Source organism: Scleropages formosus, chromosome 3 (assembly GCF_900964775.1).
Source record: "Scleropages formosus chromosome 3, fSclFor1.1, whole genome shotgun sequence".
Lineage (NCBI taxonomy): Eukaryota > Metazoa > Chordata > Actinopteri > Osteoglossiformes > Osteoglossidae > Scleropages > Scleropages formosus.
This window is the reverse complement of record NC_041808.1, coordinates 30,674,717-30,696,802: the sequence shown is the minus strand read 5'-3', so window position 1 is coordinate 30,696,802 and position 22,086 is coordinate 30,674,717. Positions and strand designations below refer to the sequence as shown.

At 42.4% G+C, this 22,086-nt stretch overlaps 1 protein-coding gene across 1 annotated transcript in view; it reads right to left on the bottom strand.

Annotated features, from left to right (window-relative positions):
* The window catches only part of LOC108925949 (voltage-dependent T-type calcium channel subunit alpha-1I-like), a 62,069-nt gene extending 40,451 nt beyond the window's left edge, over window positions 1-21,618 (bottom strand). Inside the window, 4 exon segments of the mRNA XM_018738331.2 lie at window positions 2,318-2,477; window positions 9,989-10,086; window positions 18,769-18,902; window positions 21,512-21,618. Of these exon segments, the coding sequence (XP_018593847.1) occupies window positions 2,318-2,477; window positions 9,989-10,086; window positions 18,769-18,902; window positions 21,512-21,601 (482 nt within the window). The 5' untranslated portion in view covers window positions 21,602-21,618.
* Between the last annotated feature and the right edge of the window lie 468 nt (window positions 21,619-22,086).

The window sequence follows — 22,086 nt, the reverse complement described above, 5'->3', positions numbered from 1 at the left end:
GCCAGACTGCCTGCAACACCTGTGCTGCTCAGTAGCACTTAGCGGGAGGGAATGGAGAACTTTAAAGGATGCATAAAAATACTAAACATGTTCTGTTGATGTTGTCTTTGAAAAAAGGTGCTTTCCAGAGTGAATGGTCAGCATTAGTTTGTCGGTTTTCAGTAGATTATTTTTCTTTCAACAATGCTTGAAAGAAATTACAAGGTAGCCCACTGGAACTGACGTGAAATTTCCCCATCCCTGTGTCCCTTAATGTGGATTAGAAGATATATGAACCCTAAGTAAGTACAGACGGTTCCCGAGTTACGTCTCCCAGTGTGCCACACGGTCGCTTGTGTATTCAACCGATCGTCTACAATGTTCTGTGTTGTGTTTTTGGATACCCCCCCTCCGTATCTACGTTGTGTTTTGTGCATCCATCATGTCTACGAAATGCCCATCTGTGTCTCCTGCTACTCGTGAGAAGAAGAAGAAGAGGGCAATTACTGTTGAGGAGAAACTCAGCATGAATGTGGCAAGCCTGTAAGGGCCATCGCACGTGAACTTGGACTTTTGCAATCGACGATCTCGACCATCTTAAAGAATAAAAAAACAATCATGTTCAGTAGGTTATGTGTATTAAATGCATTTTCGATTTAGGAGATTTTTGTCTTCCGATGGGTTTATCGGAAAGTAACCCCATCGTAAGTCGGGGAATGCCTGTACACTGTTTCACTGGACCAGAGAACAATAAGGTCCATGCAACGAACCCTTCCAGCTCTGGCAGATGCACAACGAATGTCTGCAAGTTTCACACCTCCATCCCCATCAATTGGCAGAGACAGGTTGCTCAGAGTGGAGGTGCGCCGTCTCAGCTATACCGCTGCATGCTAAGAAGCAGAACATACGCTCAGAGCCATCTGGACGAAAAGCTGAAAAATACATGTGAAATGACAGTGTAACTCTAAAGGGTATCATCCAAGCCTTTTATGTAGACAATATACAACAAGCAACAACATGCATGGTGCGCGTACAGCAACTTAATCCTTGTAAGCGTACCAGACGGGCTGTCAGACATCTTACAGCTACGATTCCGGAAAACAAGAACGTGCGTTCAGCCACATGTGAAGTGAGTACCATCCGTGTTACACGGTAACGCCTTTTTATGCAGCAACATCGCATACATTCACTCTTGGGGTAGTATGAAGGGAATATGACAATAGCCGTAGGGTAGCAAAAGATGAAACTAAACTCGAGGTTTGATTCCCTAGCTACTCTAACGAAATATGGGAAATTAGTGTACGTATGCAAATGTTTACAGATCTAATTAGTAATTGGATTTACGCCCATTTTGGCCTCGTGCCCCAACTTTCACGGCCACTCTCATGTCGGTTTCCTTCACAGCACTGAATGGGCCGGCTGCGATTAATTCCATCCCGTGTGTAAAATTCACGTCTTAATCCCTTAGAACATCAGATGCCATAGTGCATCAGACAGCTGAGCTGTCACTGGGAACAATAGGGCGTGAAGACAGAGACGAACCCCAAGTAATTATTCTGCGCCACCGGGGCAACGAACGATAACATCCACTGCATATAGATTAACATTCCAAATAATGTGACAGCAGGCCATGTGCACCTTTTTATTTATTAATCTCTGCTGCTGCGGACGCCCGTTTATTCACTCCAATTATCGCCAAAGGTGAACACTTTGACTGATGCTATAAGAGAACACAGTAATTTCTCTCCCAGCGTGCCCAGGTCCAGGCGTAACTCTGGGAAACGGATATTGTTGGCACGGTAACCCTCGGTATCGGCATAGCCAGCACTCTGCTGATGGATATCTGATCATAAAAACAGGGCAACATGAAAAAGCAAGCGAGCCACTGATGGTTTTAATTAAGTACAGCATTTTACTGAGAGGTAATGACATCTGCATTTTGGAATGTAGATTTTCTAATGATCTTTTATTAACACTCTTCCAAAAAGGAGACGAATGAAGACCTCCAGGGTAGAAGGCAATAAGAGGAACGGAACCCCATTAATAGAGAAGTACACACCTCATCTCCTGAGTGTTTCAGTGACGGTGGTTTATCCCTTTCCGTTACAAAATTATTTTACGGGATTTCCATTACATTTAGTAGTGGCCTTAGTAATTTTTACCCATTTGTACAGCTGGTAAGTAAGAGAGGTAGTTCAGGTAAACAAGATGCTCACAGGTCCCAGAGTTGGTCAGGTTCTTTGTTCATGCATGGGCGCACACACACACACACACACACACACACACACACACACACACACACACACACACACACACACACACACTTCGTAGGACTCACAGGGTGAAGTTCTCCTCCGGATAGCAGCGGTTGCGCAGCAGCCCGGCCCACAGCTGCACCCCGATGATGCCGAAGATGAAGAAGACAAAGAAACAAAGCAGCAGAACATTGCCCAGCATGGGAAGGGTGTCCAGCAGAAGGTTCACCAGTATGCGCATACCTGTCACAGAGGGAGACACACACACTGCTGAAGTATACAGAAACACAGAGAGAGGAGGGCTAAATGTTGTCTGCACCGTGTGTAAGCCGTGCCTCTCTCATACCAGAAATTTGCAAACACAACAGACTCTTTTGTACGAATACCAATTAAAAGGAATACATTAAACGAAAGAAGACAGTAATTTTAGCCGTGCATTAGTGTGTATTGTCATGTATTATTAAGATAACAAGAATCCTGGATAAAACCTCCATCTGTCATCTCTTAGTGCATAACTCTCAGCAGAGTTTTGCGCTCGGTGCAAGTCTGTGTAAAATGGACAAAATGACGATAATGGTCCAAACAGCAGACAGACCCAGCGATAAGCAGGAGGAGAGGCTGGCAACAGTGTCTGTAAATGAGTCTGGTTCAACAGACCATCCACACTGCTTGGGAGAATGAAGGGTGCTAATTTAGACTCATTGCACATGTCTGCGTGTCATTACTGCATTGTGGCTGAGGGCCGGATGGCAGTGGGGTGTTAATGTCGTGCGGATGCACTGGTCCAGCGGAACTGCTGCACAGCTCAGGGGTGGCAATGGGGGAGGGGGGGGGGGCAGAAAGAAAGAGGAAAAAGTAGAGCAAGGGAGAACATGAAACGGGAAATTGACATAGGAGCAACAAGTGTCTGGCTGGCTTATAAATGCCTGTGTCAGAGGTTTACCTCTAGGGAGTGCTACACCAGGTTGGTTGCCCTGGGTATTTGCCTGAACCAGAACAACAGGAATCCAGGTAAAGTCCCCCACAAAGAATGCAAATGAAAGCCCACCAGTACACCAAATCAGACAACATTACATTTACTTATTTAGCAGACACTTTTTTCCAGAGTGACTTCCAATGAACTCTATGTAGTGTTATCAGCCCACGCACCTTATTCACCAAGGTGATTTACACTGCTAGATACACTACTGACACTGGGTCACCCATCCATGCATCAGTGGAACACACTCTCTCTGTCACTCACACACTATGGGGGAACCTGAACAGCATGTCTTTGGAGTGTGGGAGGAAACCAGAGCACCCAGAGAACATGCAAACTCCACACAGACTGAGTGGGGATTGAACCCACATCCTCTCACACCACCCATGCACTACGAGACAGCAGCTTTATTCACTGTGCCGCATACCACACCACTGCCCTGCTAACATTAACACCTTAAGTTCTACACACTTTGAGGATAAGAATAATTGCCACTGTCTCCATATAAACTCAAAACAGAAAAAAAAAAAAAACATAAAACATAGCCAGGTGTATTTTGTTTCCCTGAAGGGGGAAGACACAGAAAAAGAAAGTCTGCAGTGAGACCCACTTGGTGCAAAGAAAACACACGGTGGGCACTTTTACACGCATCCAGCTGAAGATTGTGGATGAGGAAAGCAATCTTCATAGCTAAGTCCCTTAAAGGATCTCTCCGTGCTCCCATCTGCCAATCGCTTTACACTTCTTAAAAGATTTTAAGGCGCCGCAGGTCTGTCCCTGTCCTCCCTCCTTCATACACAGTAGGACCACTGTGAAGCTGGGGTGCAAAAGCCAGGTCCCCTTGCCATCAAACACATACAAACACCAAGAGAATGCACAAAATGATGAGCAATAACAGTGTGTTAACACTCTCACCTCTCCCGTGTGATCGTGTTCTCAGTGAACGGCACATCTTTTAAAGAGCTCCCACAGATAATAAGTATGGGGAAGCATTAACTAGAATGTCACTTCTGTATGATAAAACTGATGAAAGAGGAACCGCTTTTGCGTTCTTTACCGTATATTATTTCACTGTGTCGCTTGCAAGGTCCCTGCAAACCCATGTGTTTATTGTTCTGCCCGAAGCAGTTAATAGGAATTGAATTGCATCGAATTTAATTGGAAGAGAGCGAGACAGAGGAGAAAAGATGGCAGCACGGCTATGTGGGCAGACTCAAGACTCATAAAGAAGGATGCCGAAGGTCTTGAAACAGAAGGTGTGACCAGATTCTGAGGCTGGATATGAAATCGGCAAACACCTCCTGTACTCAGTGAACGATCGGCAGTGCCCGTGGGAGAGCCTGATGGGCTGAGGGTACCTTTCTCCCTTCTGCAAGTTCCACCTTCTTGGTTCCTTTCTCTTTCCAATCTCATGCTCAGATCAGTCCTACTGGTAAATCCTCTTTCCCTGTGTCAATTGACTGCCCTGTCCAGTGGCATCATGGCAGCTCTGCTCCAGCTTCCTTCTACCTTTCTTTGTCCTGTACTGTGAGAAATCAGCAGTCCTCCATGCCCCCTGGTTCTGCTATTCAGATGGATTACACCCCCCTTCCTCCTTGCTAAATATTTCATGAGCTTTTGTGCTCCGTGTGTGTTTGTGCGAAAGGAGGTGGCAGGGTACTACATCCACATACAAGCTTACACATTTTAACGTGTTAAAAAAAGCTGTTGGTCACGAGAGATACCTGGCTTGCAGAATGATGGTATTCATTCCTTGCTAATGCAGTGATGGGTTTAAAATACGAAGACCAGACATCAGCAACCAAACACATCCTACTCACCAAGAGCATCACAGGGAGTTTTTGAAATGACCCCAAGGCTGCCGAGCGAGAGAACCACACCAAGTGCCAAGTGGCTCGTGGTCAAACATGTGATTTGAAGTGTTCCTAGCACTAGCACAACCCTTCCACGACCAGTCACATTCAACACAGGTTTACACATTCGCTAAAATGTCCGTGCTTAGCTCTTTCCATCCTTGCCCAGCTGAATGAGAAAAAGACAGACTAGCGCACCGGCTGAGTCTGCCAAGTGAAAAAGTCAGTAACAGGGTTTAATTACAGCGGATCTGAAGTATTATGTAAACCCGAGAGGGAGAAAACACAGAAACTGATTCAATTAACCTCCATCCGAAGTCCATAATGAGCAGTACATACATTATATTGATGAGGAGGATACTTCTCCCCCATACACTTCAATTACAGGGTATCCCAGCTATTACACGCTAATTTTGATGGAAAATGTCTGCATTCAGTGAAACAATCTATTGCGGGGGTATTTTTTCCCCATTATAATTATAAATGGAAATACTGTATGTCATTAATGTGGATGTGATGTAATTGAACAACGAGGGCAACTGGTAGCATCCTAATTAAAACCGCTAACTTTGGAGCAAAAGGTCACAGGTTCGAATACTCCCTCTGGCTGTAGGAGTCCTGAGCAAGGTACTTACCATAAATTTTCCCAGTAAAATTACTTAGCTGTTCAAATGGGTAAAGAGTTGTCAACAGCATAACAGTTTAAGTTGCTTTGGAAAAAAGTGTCAGATTAGTGTAAACTGTAAAGCTTGCAAACCTGCTCATATTTTTCAGTGAGGTGCCTGAAATTCTGTTTAGTTATCTTTTAGGGATATTTATAGTAAATACTCAAAGGAGCTATAAAGTGTGGGTTGTACTGTATGTATTGACAATTAGTGAAAACAACCCATGAAGCAAGACATTAGCTGCACATTTGTCCTTTACAATTCATTGAAAAATAGCAAACTGAAGTCATAAAGGCCAAATGGAACAGTAATTTTTGATGTTTTTGATTTTTTATAACTTTCAATTTCAAGTTAAATGCATCCCTGTGTGTATCTACAGATATATCTACAGGGAAAAGTATTAATAAAAGACTCTCTCTCACTCACTCACTCACTCACTCACTCACTCACTCACTCACTCAGTGTCTGAAACTGCTTGTCCTGAGTGGGTCGCGGTGAACCGGATCCTAACCCAGCAACACAGGGTGAAGGGGTTGGAGGGGAGGGGACACACCCAGGACAGGATGCCAGTCGATCACAAGACACCCCAAAGAAGACTCCAACCTCAAACCCACCAGAGAGGGGGACCCGGCCAAACCCGCTACGCCACCACGCCCTCTTCTTAAAAGCTCATGGTCTCAAATTAGGCCTGAAATATCTGCCAAAGTGTTTAAAGTGGAACCATATACAGGCATTCTTCGATTTACAGAATTAATCTTCACCCGAAAATAGTGCTGATATCGAAATTTCGGATACCGAAAGCCTATTTCCCAATATTTTAAATAGGGACAAATAATGTTCTCCTAGCACATCCAAAACACGAAACAAATTTTTCCAAATATCACTAGAACACTGTAAAACACCTATATACTGTAACTGTCAACCCATAATTTCAGCACAATATAAAGCACATTTACACATTACCGCTTTGGCGTAATTCCGGCTTTTCTTTTTAATTGATCAATTCTGTGCAGGATGAGAAATAAAACTAACAGGAATACACTGAAAATGTTGCGTTTATTGTGAACAACTTTTTAAAACGGCACGCTGTTGCTAAAATGTGCATATGTACCCAAAATAACAGCTAAATTCTACCTGGTAATTGTTTTTCTGCCTCCGCAATGTTTTAATTAAATAACACACCTAATATGTATAACAGACACTCCTGTGGAATTTTATACACTTCCCATACAGCTGCACTATCTCAAAGCAATACTCTCACAATCCTAACACACCGACAGAGAGATCTAGATGCAGACATGCCAGCTACAGTATATTAATGCACTTCTGCTTCACTCCCACAATGTGCGAATTTCAATTTTTTTGGACACACTTCTGATAAACTTTGTTATACTGATTTTTTTTGTTCCGTGAATTGAAAATTGGGTGTCAAAATCAAAGAGCCGTTATACCCAAATTTCAAATAAAGAGAGTTTGTAATATGAGGGATGCCTGTAGTTTGGATCATCGGAAAAGTGATAGGCACAGGACAAATTATGGTAGAAAATGCTTTATAAAGCTATTGACAGATTTAGACACAATAGCTTCTTTCCTTGTCAGATATATCAGGGGAAATCTGAGTTTTAAATTCATCTGGACTTGCAACACTCGCTCACTTTCATTAACCACTCAACCAGCCTATTGTTTCTCTTTATCTGGAGATCATTGCATGAGGACATTGGCGCAGTCCAGCTGTACCTCTGGGAGCTGAAAACATTGCTGTCACCAAGCTGTGTGACACACTTGGCACCACCACTTCAGCACCTTCACTAGTTGTTCTCAACTTTCAACCAAACATATTTTGGTTTTTGTTGCAGCAAATCTCATTAATTTAAAATCGATTTATTTATGCTTAGTTTCCCTCCGAACAAAATTTTCCACAGGTAGCTTGACAGAATACAAAAACCATACACATGCGACAGTGAACACTACTCACTAACTGCTAGTCCTGATCAGGGTTCTGCGATCCAGATCATATCCCAGAATCACTGGGTGCAAGGCTAGGAGGCAAACACCCTGGACAGAATGCGAGTCCATCGCAGGGTAGCCACATACCCACACACTACGGGCAATTTAGCAACGCCAATTCACCTGAACTGCATCTTATGGAGTGTGGAAGGAAGCTCAAATAGAACATGCGAAGTCTTCACAGACTGAGCTGAATTCGAACATACACCCAAACAGCCCAATTGCTGTCAGGTGGGAGTGATACAACCATTTCACCGTGTCACGCTAGACTTGCAATAGTTGTTTCAAAATCATCTTTAGTCCGCTTTTAGTTTTTAATTTTCGTTGACCCCAGGTTAAACAGATCATAACTTATTGACTTGAACAAGAAAATATCATAGTGAGCAGTAGAACCTCTGTAGAAAGTATGCTTCTCCTCATAATAGATTGATCCAGTAATAAGGGTTTGATTTGGTCTCTCTCTCTCTCACACACACATAAAACCCTTGCTCATATTGTCAGCAGTAGGTGTACTGGTGATTTTCAGATTAATTACATATAGCAAAACTCAGGTCCTGGGATCAGCCTGCAAGTATTTAGAGAATGACCAAGACAGCCACTATGACATGTGAATGTTTTACAGCAATGACAAGAGTTTATTGACATACTCAGGTAGGAAAGTCTAAGGAGGTCTTGTACATCATACAAGACAAAGTCCAAAGTTCTTAAAGATCAATGTTGGAGTGCACCCGGCCAAAAATAAAACCCAAACATGAACTACCACAGCAATTATTCAGAGGTCAAAAGGAAGACAGCAGAAAAGAGAATGGCGATTAGTAGCGGTAAAAATTCGTCTAGATGATGGACGGTTTAGAGTGGTGATCGGTTCAACCCCAGGACAAACACAAACGCTTGACATCTCATGCAGACGAATATTGAACGCGTTCTGACTGAGAAAAGCAGCCAGCGGCATCGAGGAAAGCGCTGAAAATGTCAACACCGTCATCCACCACTGCGGGTTACGTGGCCGGAGAGGAAATCAATGGCGTTGGGCCTTGACAAAGAAAGAGAGGGAAACTCGCTGCAGGTTGCATATGCTCACAAATTGAAAATATGGTTTATTGCACTTATGTTTATTTGCTTTACAAGGTATACAAATCTGTTCCATTGGTTTTACCTTTTTCGAAATAGAGCAAAACACCCTCTTACCAGAGATGAACTTGAAATAAATTAGTTAAAATTAATGTTGACAGTGATGCACATCTGTACGTTCAGCATTTGCATCATAACATATAGATCACTTTACAGATTTTTTTTAAAATTATTTGTACTGAAATGTCAACCAAATATGCAAATTATGCAAATCAATGCTTAAAATAAATATTTGATTTTCATTTAAATAATCTATACTGATTGCAAGGCACCGCAGTATGGGGATATTTGCTGAAGGGAATATTATGAAGGCATTCCCTTATCTCAAGTATGTCATATAATGTTTATGTGGAGTTTTATTTACTTTTGTCGACATCATTGCAATACGTTAGGCAAAAGGTGAATTAGCTTCTTTTTTGTCCAGTTAAATATAACGCCAAAATACCACGGGGAAATACACAATAACCACCATTCAGTGAGGCAGCATAGAACTAATCAGGTTATGTCAGTTGCAATTTTAAGAATTACCTCCCGTTAGCTCTTATTAAGACCTTTTATGCGTCTGAAAAGAGTGCTTGGATTTGGACCATTACATCCCTTCTGTGCATCCAATAAATTAAAGTGAATATAGTAAAAAAACAAAAAAGGTGGCTCTATCCTTATACAAATTAGGCTGGGCAGAAAAGGTTCAATTAAACTTAAAGTATTACCACCACTATAAAGAATAGCTAATGGTTCAAGGTATTAATATTTTTTAGTGCAAGGAATAGCAGGATGCAGAGCTTGTATATATATACATGCATACACACACACACACACACACACACACACATACACACAGAGGGAGAATGACTTCCATAGCAAGAAGAGAGCCACATATTCAAAGTAACCTTAGGGCTAGACAATTCATAAGGTTTTAATCTCACTGAAAGGTTCAATTTCAGAAATGTTCTATAGTATAGATGTGAGCGATAATAGAGAAGGCATTTCTACGTAAGTAACTCAGTAAGGACCCTATAATTTCTATGGAAAATGCAGCCAGTTGAAAATGAAGTGGAACCACATTTGTGTAGCGTTTGGATGCTGGGGGCTGTGACGGGGAGGAGGGCTGTAACTCACTCGGCACCCGGTTGATGGCTTTGAGTGGTCGCAGCACCCGCACGGTCCTGATGGCAGACAGGTTGATATTCTGAAGGTCCAGTGAGTACTCCACCATCCTGAAAAATGAGAGGAACCAGGTTCACAAGGATAAAAACATGTACAGGCTGACCATGTCAGTGACCATGACCACAACCATGCCGTACAGCAAGCTCAGAATGCTCATCCCCTTTTGCACACACCTGCCATTTGTTGACTCCAGTTCCTATGGATCATTACATCTTTCCAGTCAATCTAATTTTATGCTGTGTGCAATCTGTTCAAAGTCAAAAGTCAAAGTCAGCTTTATTGTCATTCCCACAATATGTTTGCAGCATACATAAAAATAGCGTTAGAGTAAAGAATAGCATTTGTCCTGGTCCACGGTGTGACATAGAAAACAACATATGCTATTACTACTAAAGTACAATTCACAATAGCTAACTACTAAACTAAGAACACTATGACCTAAAGTGCAGTGGTCTGGTCGGTGCAATAAATAAAAATGTAAACAGACATTGTGGTAGTGCAAAAAGAGTGAGAAATGTACTTGCCACCAATGATTACATTTAACATTTACATTTACTTATTTAGCAGACGCTTTTCTCCAAAGCGACTTCCAATGAACTCTATGTAGTGTTATTAGTCCACATACCTTATTCACTGTGGTGACTTACACTGCTAGATACACCGCTTACAACGGGTCACTCATCCATACATCAGTGGAACACACTCTCTCTCTCGCTGTGTCACTCACATACTATGGGGGAACCAAACTGATTAAAATTAAATAAAAAATCCAGCTGTATATACACCAAAAAAAAGGTCATTTTTATAGTCAACCTAACTAAAATCTGGCATCTGTTTGACCTATTTCTAAAAAGATTTATTTTGCTTTTATTATAGATAATGACAAAATCTTAATAGATCTTAGTAGCTCCAACCCAACTATACACTGTATACGCGCACTACTAATTGGAACTGTCTTTTTTAAGACTGAACTACTAAACGGTGCTTGCTAAACTCATTTCGAAGATGAATTTACAATAACCTACTTTTTGACTGTAGGGGGTGTGGTGGCATAGTGGGTTTGGCCTGTGCCTGCTCTCTTGTGTGTCTGGGCTTCAAGTCCTGCTTGGGGTGCCTTGTGATGGACTGGCATCCCGTCCAGGGTATGTCCCCTCCCCCTCCAGCCCTACACCCCGTATTGAGGGATTAGGCTCCGGCTTGCCATGACCCTGCTTGGGAGCAGCGGCTTAAGCCAGTGTGTGTGTGTGTTTTTGTCTGTATTTAGCAAACACGAGTGACGCGCAACAACCACGACCACGTATAACATGCATGTATATGTATGCTCAAGAGTGTCTTTAAAAAAAACAAAGGCGTTACATCGTCTTCTAAGATGTGTTTCAAAAAGGACAGTGACAAGATGTACGACAGAGATGGCATCTTGTGAGAAAAACGGTGTGATTACTCCTCCAGCAATCCTAGATGAAGAATTGCAAAGGCTTCCTGCTTGACAATACAGTTAAGTCAATTGCAGCCTTGAGTGATGACTCTGTAATCATGAAGGCCAAGGCACAAAAGGATGGGATGTATCGCACATTCACACATTTACACTTATGTTTAAATAATTGTCCAGTATCAAAATGAAGCATAAAATGGTTGTCTGAAAAAAACATTTGAGCAGTGACAATCATCATTTACACTGTTGTTCCATGTAAGCATGAAAAAAGGTCAGAACTGAACGTAGGACTGGGATGACTTCTTTATCTCTCCCTCTACTTCTTCACCTGAATTCACTCCTCATTTAACAAAGTAAAATCTATGTGTTGAGTGCCAGGTTTCTACATAAACCCATCTGCCGGGAGGGCTCTGAAAACAGCTTGTTCAATCAACTGCTTTTGTTCCTCTTTGAAAAGGCTCTCAGGTTGTTACACAGATTCATCCACATGTTAGAAGGAAGCAGTACTGAGACGCAGTGGACATTTCAAACACTACGACACAACTAAAAGTTGTTCCAATCCGCCACCTTACCTGCTCAACCCTTTTAAGAACAAGTCGGCCTAAAGGTCTGGAAATCATCCCATGGAAAGACAGACAGATTGAGCTTACAAATACACAAGTGTCCCACAACATTTTTCTCCAGTACTTAATCAGGGAAAAAGTCTCAGCCATGCTATTTGCTACCTCTTACAAATTGTGCTTACAGAAATCAGTTCAGATACTTTCCCTTTCAAACAAAATTATACCGTGAGAGCACTCACAATTATACACTATATATACAAGTGTGTATGTATATACATACACACACACAGTACTGTGAAAAAGTTTTAGGCATTTGGGGAAAAAAGCTGTAAAGTGAGAATGCTTCCAAAAATAATGTTTTTAATCAATAAACTTCCTACGAAGCTTAGTAACCATCCATCGTCAACAAACGCTTTTCCCAAGCGGGGTCGGGGCAGGCTTGGCCGGGTCCCGCTCTCTGGTGGGTCTGGGATTCGAGTCCTGCTTGGGGTGCCTTGCGATAGACTGGCGCCCCATCCTGGGTGTGTGGGTGTGTGTGTGTGTACTTTCTTTCTTTAATGACATACAAAACCCTTACTGTAATACTGTAACTTTTTGCAAAAGGAATGCTTGGAAATCTAAAATAAGTTCTTTCCCATTGACATTAATGCAGAAGACATTAAATAGCCATCCAAAGGAAATATTTTTGTGAAACAACTAAGTGCCTAAGACTTTTGCAGAGTACTGTACATATATATATATATATATATATATACTGTAATACTGTAACTTTTTGCAAAAGGAATGCTTGGAAATCTAAAATAAGTTCTTTCCCATTGACATTAATGCAGAAGACATTAAATAGCCATCCAAAGGAAATATTTTTGTGAAACAACTAAGTGCCTAAGACTTTTGCAGAGTACTGTACATATATATATATATATATATATATATATATATATACTGTATATTTCTCTATATATTTGTGTGTGTGTGTGTGTGTGTGTTTGTGTGTGCATACACACATAGATGCATACCCACAAACACACCGAGGATATTGTTATCCTCTATAAAGGTCTGGGCTGCTCCATCCACAGTGAACTCCTGGGCTCTTGATGTGCACAGTTGTGGGCAATCACAGACAGCAGGAGCGCAGTTTACCCACCACAACCCGCCCAGTGCAAAACTCTGAAACCCCAAAATGCTGTTTCTCACTGCTGCGTGGACTGAGCTGCAGGTCTACGGCAGCAACCTTGCGCCCAAAGCGGAATCAGTTATAGTGCTGGCAAATGGTACATGCAGCATGACGGGAATAATGTAAGAGCCTTGAGTGGCATACATGCACATGCTATTGTGTGTGTAAGGTGTATATGTGTGCACAGAGACCAGCTTGTCCATCCATCTGGGTGGCTATGTTTCTGCAGTCATGGGCGTATGTGCTTCAGCATGTCTCCATGGTTCCGTGAAAGTGTGCGTGCTCGACTGTATGTCTGACTAGTGGTGGTCTGGCTCTCTTTCCCTATCCTGCCAGAGGTGTGGATGTGCTGTCCAGCTGCAAAATCTGAATTTAGTCGAGCGGGAGGGAGGGGGGGAAGCCTGTCCCCAATGCGACAGATGCTCCTTGCTGAACAACAAACAGCTGTTTTATGCAATTTCAATCAGCTCAAGTGTTTGTTATAATAATTAGCTACCAGCCTGTGGGCGTTTTTGCAATTGCTCTTTTCTTTCAGCCTTTCTTTTTAGCCACTTTCCCCTCCTGCTTCCCCGTATGAACTTCGACTACCCCAAGGTACGTATGAGCAACGGAGAACGCACGCCTTACAGTTTAAAGCTGTGGATTTGCACTGGTTTACGAATGCCTGCGAGTTGCTCGTAAGCATGTTCCTCTGTCTGTTTGTATGTGTGTATTTGGACATGCGGGCCAGTGCATCTCTCGTCTGTCCTCTGCTACCGTCACTCACGTGGGGTGGTGTAAATGTGGAGACGAGCAGCGGAGGGAGAAAGGAGCGAGTGGGGGGGTGGGGGGGGTGTAGCAGGTTCTGCAGCAGGAGATAGCTCAGCTCTATTCTTCTCGGCGCTGTGCGGGGATTAAGTCGGGCCTGTACACTCCGTAATGGCACAGCAGCTGCGCTGAGCTTGACAGGATGGACTTGTCTCTGCGGCACGTCTTAACGCACGCTTTCGTGCACATGCACAAGAGCGGACGCACTCATCAGCACAAGCACGCAAACAAATGAATGGTCAGAGAGCACAAACGCGCATGTACGCTCACACACACACACACACACACACACACACACACACACACACACACAGACGCAATCCCTCAGACCAGTCGGGGACGCTCGTCACTAAAGATGTCCGAGAGAAGAATAATTTCAGACCTGGAACTAGATTAGTTCATTCACATAAGCTACTTGTGAACTCAGCAGCATATCTAGTGGAATAAACATCTACAGCAAAGAATAAAACACAGCCTAACCAGTCCCGCCATTCAATAAAAGAGCACGTGTGCTCACGACGGCCACAAAATCTAGGTCAAAATAAAGAAACGTGTAGATTTGAATCGGCATGACACTGTGGCGTCCCGTATTGGATTCTGGATCCAGTGTCTAAAAAGACATATATGTAATTCATAAATAATAAACTGGATGTAAGACTCTGTCTGCTCAGTGATGAATCACTGTCTGACATCTCCGCAGAAAGCCTTCATTGGGGATTGCAGAGCTCAGCCTAGGAGAAGATGAGATGAGGATGGTTTCATAAAAGGAGGTTAAGGCAACCTTTGGAATCGATCAGACATCACAGTCACCTCACACTGACAGTAAGTGTATCACGAAACAGTGGACAAGCTATAAAGCAGCAAGCAGGGGAACCCCTTAGGGGATGAAACAGAGCGGAATAAAGCAATCTGGCCCCCAAGTGACCCCCCTTGAAAGGTAAAATAAGAACTGAGTCCCATTTGAAATAAACCTTCCTCATCTCTCTGAATCCCAATCTATGGATGACTTCCTTGAACAAATTTCCCTACGACTGTGGGCTCAAAGTGGGGTTGAAATCACACGCACATTCTGCCAGATAGCTGCATGTCTCCAAGGAACAGGTTCAAATGTAAAAGGACATCAGGATAAACCGACAACCACTGACTCTACTGGGGGGTGGGGGTGGGGTCACTCCTAATAACACCGTGGGAGGACCTTTAGTCATGTGCCTAAACATCACCCCATATTAGACTTTTCCAAGCAGCCAACCCTTCCGCTCTAGTGGACCTAAAATGAAACCAAACACCATGCGTGAGGACAATAGTATCTTAGTGGACTTAAAGGAAAGATTAAGAACATTTTTAGTGTCTTTAAAAAAAACACTAAATTGATATTTTTGCTCATCATCCACAATAACAGCCCAGACAGAGAAATGATATCCATACCCAAAAAACATGAATCAGAAACTAAAATTAAATTGAAACTGAAACATTTGGCTGAGGCAAATCTTTGTATTAGAGCACCTGAAAAAGGCTTTAAAATTTGAAGCAGAGACTGACAGAGATCTGTGTATCCATATACAGCCCCGGGATAATAAATGTGAAATTTATGGGTGAGTGCCCCATTTAAATTTCTGGGGGTGGGGGTGGAGAGTAATTCAGTCTATTACTGATCTCCCACTCCTTGTCCAAATGGTTTAAACTAATAAGACGAGGGTGAGTTAAAAACTATCCACAATGTACTTATGAAAAAGTTAAAACTTTGACGACACTTTTCGACCCCCCCCTTTGTATAATCGTTCCTGGAAACAGGAAATACATGTGGCAAATACTTTCTCGGAGAAACCCTGGACACACACATGCACTCGCACGCTCACTCTGGGGAGAGCCAAGGGGCAATTTGTAGAGTTTCAGAAGGAATGCTCATCATGATAAATGCCTATCCGCTGTGATAATTCTTTGATTTAAGATGGCTAATTTTCTCCATTGCAGCCTTCCCCATCTTTTCCTCTGGCTCTGTCTCCTTCTTGCTTTCAAACACTGGCAACCATTTCCTCCAACAAGCCTTCTGCCCATTTTCTTCCACGGAAGTGTTCCAGCAGACCTTCCCTTCAGCAGCGTTTCTGGCGTATTCACACTCCTTCCATGCTCCTGCTTTCCAGCTGCTTGGCTAATTGCAGTAACATCTGGTCCCCACCCCTTCCAGTCTCTCGTAATCCCATCTCTTTCGACTAGATGAAGCTAGTTATAATGTATGCATTTCGAGCACATGCTAAAATGCTACTCCATGAACCTGTTCAGCTAATCAATGAGTGTATTTATACTTTGGTTGTTTTCACAAAGGCATGATACAGGCAGTCCTTGAGTTACAAACGTCCGACTTACGTAAAACCCATAGTTACGTACCGCCCCCGTAAAACCTGTTATATTAAAAATTCAAGTTACATACAATGGTTCGTAATAACAAACAGGCGCTACCTTGTGACTCGAATCAAAACATTGCAGGTCTACAGCGGTTCGTCGGCTCCGGGGCATGACGGCCGAGATAGGACAAAGACTTCCATCTTTTCAGTAGGACCACGTTGCTGTTAACAATGTCTAGTGTGTGTACTGTATTTGGCATTATTTTTCTTTTGTTTTTACCCCCGTAAGCATGGCACCAAAGCGTAAATATGATGCAAGTGATGGTGATGCATGAAAGAAAAGGAAAACGGTCACAGCTGAAACTAAAGTGGAAATAATAAAGCGATCGGAAAAAAGCGAAACGTCAACGAACACTGGACAAGTGTTAGGCTACAGTTGGTCAATGATGGGGACAATTTTAAAAGACAAAGAGAAAATAATGGTGCATGTAAAAGGCTCTCAATGTCTCTCTCTCTCTATTATAAATATTGTAGTAACATTTATTATTATTATTTTCTCTGTCTGTCTCTCTCTATTATAAATACTGTACTTACATTAATAATAATAATAATAATAATAATAATAATAATACTGTATTGTTATATTAAAGATGTTTTAGTGCATCTGGAAGTGTTTCTTTAATGTTTATTATGCATAGAAAGGTACATGATACACAATACTATATACCAAGACAAACATTAGACTGACATTAGACACGAACCATACCTAAATGTTCCGACTTACGTATAAATTCGACTTAAAGGCAGACGTAGGAATGGAACTCGTTCATAATCCGGGGACTGCCTGTATACCTAATACCCATCTAGCTAACCATTCGTGTTCAAACATTAATCATACAACATCACAAATCACACTTATAGTCCTACCCTAACTGCAACACCCAGAAACCGAATTCGTTTTCTCTCTGATGTTACATCAAAGACTGTACAAGTCTTCCCCCCCTTTGTCAGTCCCCTGAAGAAATGTAGAGTATTTGGGGTGGAGGAGTGAAGAGGACAGTGATCTGAGCTCTATCAGACCAGGCCAAAATGCAAGCGCACTCTGCACGACTCATCATGTGTTGTGATGCATCGTGACTTAAGTAGAGAAACTGGTGTATGTGTCACTCACACTGAATTCATTCATTGCTAGTTTTTTCCCTCTTTCCTTCCCTCTCTCTGTCTATGCCGCCATAAAATACTCCACCATCATGTCTATCTTTTAACATCCCCTTTAATAACTAAAGCTCATTTATACACTCTTTTCTTATAGGTCTTTTCTTACCCATACATGAGCGTCAGTTTTAGTTCATTTTTCATTTCAGACAGAAACAGAGAAGGTCTAATATAATGTTGGGAATGTGTGTAACTCACTGGGCCGGTGCTGTGCAAAACACACTCCTTTAGGCACATTTGTCAATGAAATTCCATTAGAAAATAGTTTGTGTGAAAACAGTGGTTAAGAGACCAATAAATATGCTTGTGCATCTGCATTGTCAACAGTAGAACCTTACTGCTTTAACAAAAGAAGGTTTATTGCTTCAACTGCCCTCCAAAGGTCTAATTCTTGAGCCACCAATCTTGGCTCTGTTGCACCAGGCTTCTCTGTATGAAATACAAGCCAATCTGAATCCTGTTTGAGGCTGATAGGACTACATCTGTGTGCGTATGTGTTATTATGGATTTCAAAAGCTGGACTCCAGCCCTGATCTAGAACTATAACAAGAAGACAGGTCACTTTGACCACAACTGCCAAAACAGAACTACAGGAGATAAGTGAGACTAATTCTCTACAATCCAAAATGTGAGCTTTGTTTTTCTTCCATATGAGATTTAAGTCCTCTCATCTTTAGTAATTACACATTCATCAATAATGCAGCTGCAATTCACTGCAATCTAATTCACAACAAAGCCATTAAGTGACTTGGGAAAACATGCTGAAGTCACATTAAAAACAATGCATTATAAAGAATTAACCCCCCCCCCCCCCCCCCCACAATGTGAAAATTGTTCCTGGTTGCGTATTTCATGTTTATCAAACAAGACATTCTTCTGTGCCGGTAGCTGTTTGAACTCAGCTCTACAAAGTATTCCAGGGAAGCCTATGACTAGATCTAGCAGCAATTCCTCAGAGTAACACATTTCAAGAAACACTACTGCTGTGTCTTTCAAAAGCCAAAAGGAGAAAGAAAAAATATTCAATTACAAAGACAAACAAAATGTTTGTTCTGAAAGGCCACACATAGAGAACTCTTAGTACTTCATCTTTTCCCTTAGCCATATAAGTGGCAGTGATGCAGAATGAAGAGCAGGTTTTTTTTTTTTTTTTACACCACTGTCAGATGTTGAGGATGATGCTGAAGGTCCTGCCTTACCCTGCCATGACAATGAAGAAATCCAGCCTATTCCAAGTGTCCCCCAGGTAGCAGCGCCGGCCAAAGATCCCCAGAGCCACCATCTTTATCACCATTTCAAGTGCAAAGAAGATGTAGATAAAGGCATCGAAGGCCTGCAGTGACGGAGAGAGAGCGGGGAGTTTGAGATGGGGGAGGGGAATGAGGGGTGAGAAACATCTCAAAATTAACAAAAAGCGCTATATTATCTAATGATTGAATTTCCTAACTATATAGCTTTAATGCATTTGTTACAGCCAGTAAAGTTGCCTCGGGCAATTAAAAAAAAAAAAAAAAAAGAATTTAAAAAAAAAAAAACACAAGCATAACCACAGAACAGGGATTAAGTGTACACAGCAACCTTTTTATTCCCCATTCAGAAAGATGTGCCTTCCCACCAGAAGGCTCATTTGATACCTGTATGGGGCTATTAATCCTTTACAACTGTACTTGGGAAATAAATGCACTTTGGATAGAAGTTTTTGGTACTGTTGCATCTTTCATTGGCAACATTTGTATTGTACCAGCTTTTAGTTTTACCAGTGCAGAATGTAGTGTTCGCTGCTCTTTCAGCAATTCTATGCAGTAAGCTGAAATGTAAGGGCTGACGACTGTCTGTTCTGGCAATCTCTATAGCTCCCTGGCAAAAAGCCATTAACTCTGTCAGTTAAAATCTATTCATTGCAAGTACAATCCAAACATAAGATTTAATCAAGATATGCATTGCATCTATCTATTAATTAAGAATAATAAACTGAGCGCTCAACATTTTGTGAAAAGGGTTTTTTCTTTTCCTGCCTGCTCATTAAAGACCATCAAGGATCTACCGCTTTTACTCTGCAATGAGCTGTGTCCGATTTTGCTGTTCTGTATGGGAACATTATCCGTCTGCTTTGTTTGTTTTCTGCTTTCGTATTAATTTCCACTCCAGATGAAGTCCTAGGACACAGTGTAGGAATCTGAGAGACGCATTTCATCTTCCCCACCTAATTGAGCATTTTGTGTTTGCACTGGAGAGTTAATTAGTGCGACAGTCAGCCCAGCAGCACAGGGTCACAGTATTCTGTGCGAGATACAGGTAATGATGTGCCAGCCCAACTTTTTCACTACTGGGTAGTTTAGCTGGATTTTCACATTGCATCTTATATCTTTTTATAGACTATGGCCTTGTGAGAATGCGGGTAGGAACTGAGTACCTAGATGTATGAGAACTACTGTTGCAAACGGTACAGCCGGCAGCAAGCAAACCCACTCCACCTGGAAGAGTGTGTGTGTTTGTGTGTGTGTGTGTGTGTGTGTGTGTTTGTTTTTGGCAGCGCACGACTGCAGGAGATGCACTTCCCTAAGCACTCGTGACATTACTGGGGGTGGTGTGTGACATGTGGCTTATGGGTGAAAATACCATCACTATCTGCTGCCTTCTTAGACTTGTTTTTACCTGTTAAGCCACTTTTCTCATTCCTCCTGGTACTATATATAGCCACTGAGCCACTGTTGTGTTTACTCAAAACATCCATGGTTATCTCTTTCAACCCCAGTATACACCTCAATCCTGAGTAAATGGGTTGCTGGGGGCGGTCAAGCCATGGACATGTCTTCAAGAAAGGAAGATTTCACCCCCATCATGCCAGGTTTGACATTTCACAGCCTGTGTCTTCCAGGGCACTAGGGGTATCAACAGCACGACACAGGGGAGATGACAGAATTGGGCACCCATTGTCTCCAGAGGGACTTTGCTGAATGTCAAAGAATTAACCTCTCACTGTCACAGGCATTACTGCAGATAAGACGGTGGCATTTCCCTTCCGGGAGGCAAAAGGGAGAGATGGCCTTGCTGTAGTTTCACAGGCCACATTGCTATAACTTCCCAGTTCTTCGACACTGAAGATTCATTAAAGTGATGTACAGTGGGCTGCTCCAGTGCCTCCAGAGGCTGTTTGCAAGGTACCAGCTTTTCCTGTGGTGAAACTTTTTAGGCCAGGTGTTATTTGTGGAAGAGTACTGTCCTTGGCCACTGCACAAGCCACTTTGTTGGGCTAATGCGCCCTTTGCATCATCCCAAGGTTGTAGATGAATACGTTATTACATATCCTTGTCTTGGCAATGTCTAGGTCTTACAAATTTGAGAGCTATACCTAAGATAGGTGACTAAATCATTAGTAAAGCACAGTGATGTGGAGGGTGTGACCGTGGGCGCAATGGGAAATGTTAGATATAAGCGTGTTTGTTGAGGGAGTCTTAGTCGTACAGGTTCCTCCTCTTTGCTATTCCAGCAGAAGCACTGTTTAAGGTGTAGCACCTCTCGGGGGGAAGGGGGAATGTCATTTGGATTTGGTCCAGGCAGCATTTCTATGCCAAAGACTTTGTGTGCTCAGCTATGAGAAATCTGAGTGCGAAGTCATGCAAGGATCTCTTTCCCAAAAGGCAGTGCAAAACACAAAACAAACTATTTGCATAAACATCTCAAGAGTGTGAACAACTGCGCAGGAATAGTATAGAAAGTAAAGGGTATGCAGGGTATCAATATGTATGAGATGGTGAAAAAATTGAAAACCTTAAATTGAAAATCATCATATTTAAGAAAAAAAAAAGCCTCCAGCAGAATCTTTATTTTTGGATGATCATGCGACAGCTGCAGGACATGGCGACGAGAAGACAAGAGACAGAAACTGTGAGACAAAGCTGTAGGTGTAAATTTGCAGTGACTGAACCGACGGCTACTCACCTGCAGGATCTGACAGCGGTCGGAGGAGCAATCAATGTTCTCGCAGGGCTGGTACATGCCCAGAGTCACACAGTTCAGGAGAATCACCATGATGCTGATGCGCTCAAACCACGTGGGGGAAAACATGGTCAAGGAAGACAATGTATGCAGAGAAAGAGTGGCATGGCATTATTCTTCAGACGCACCGTTTTTATAAAACAACATTTTTGCGGCTAGCTTTTCAAAGAGACAATTGAGGCTGCTCAAAAGAAGAGACATCTCGACAATTTTTGAATCTGCCATCACTCGGGTACAGTTTCAGGTCCATAGTCGGAACACCACCTGCTTTGATGAATGGCTCTGCAGTATCGAAGGAACACTGCCTTTCCACTTCAGCAGGCAACTCATCTCGCTTTCATCCAGGCTCTTAAAAACCATTTAGTTCCATAAAAATGATCATGAGCTCACCGAACGTCACCGAGTGTTTGGTTTTTACCTCAGGCATTTGAGAGGCACCGGGGAGAGCAGGTGGGGCTGGAAACGTCCGAAATTTCCCGACAGCTGGTGGATACGTGAGAGTTACACAAATAAGGGCC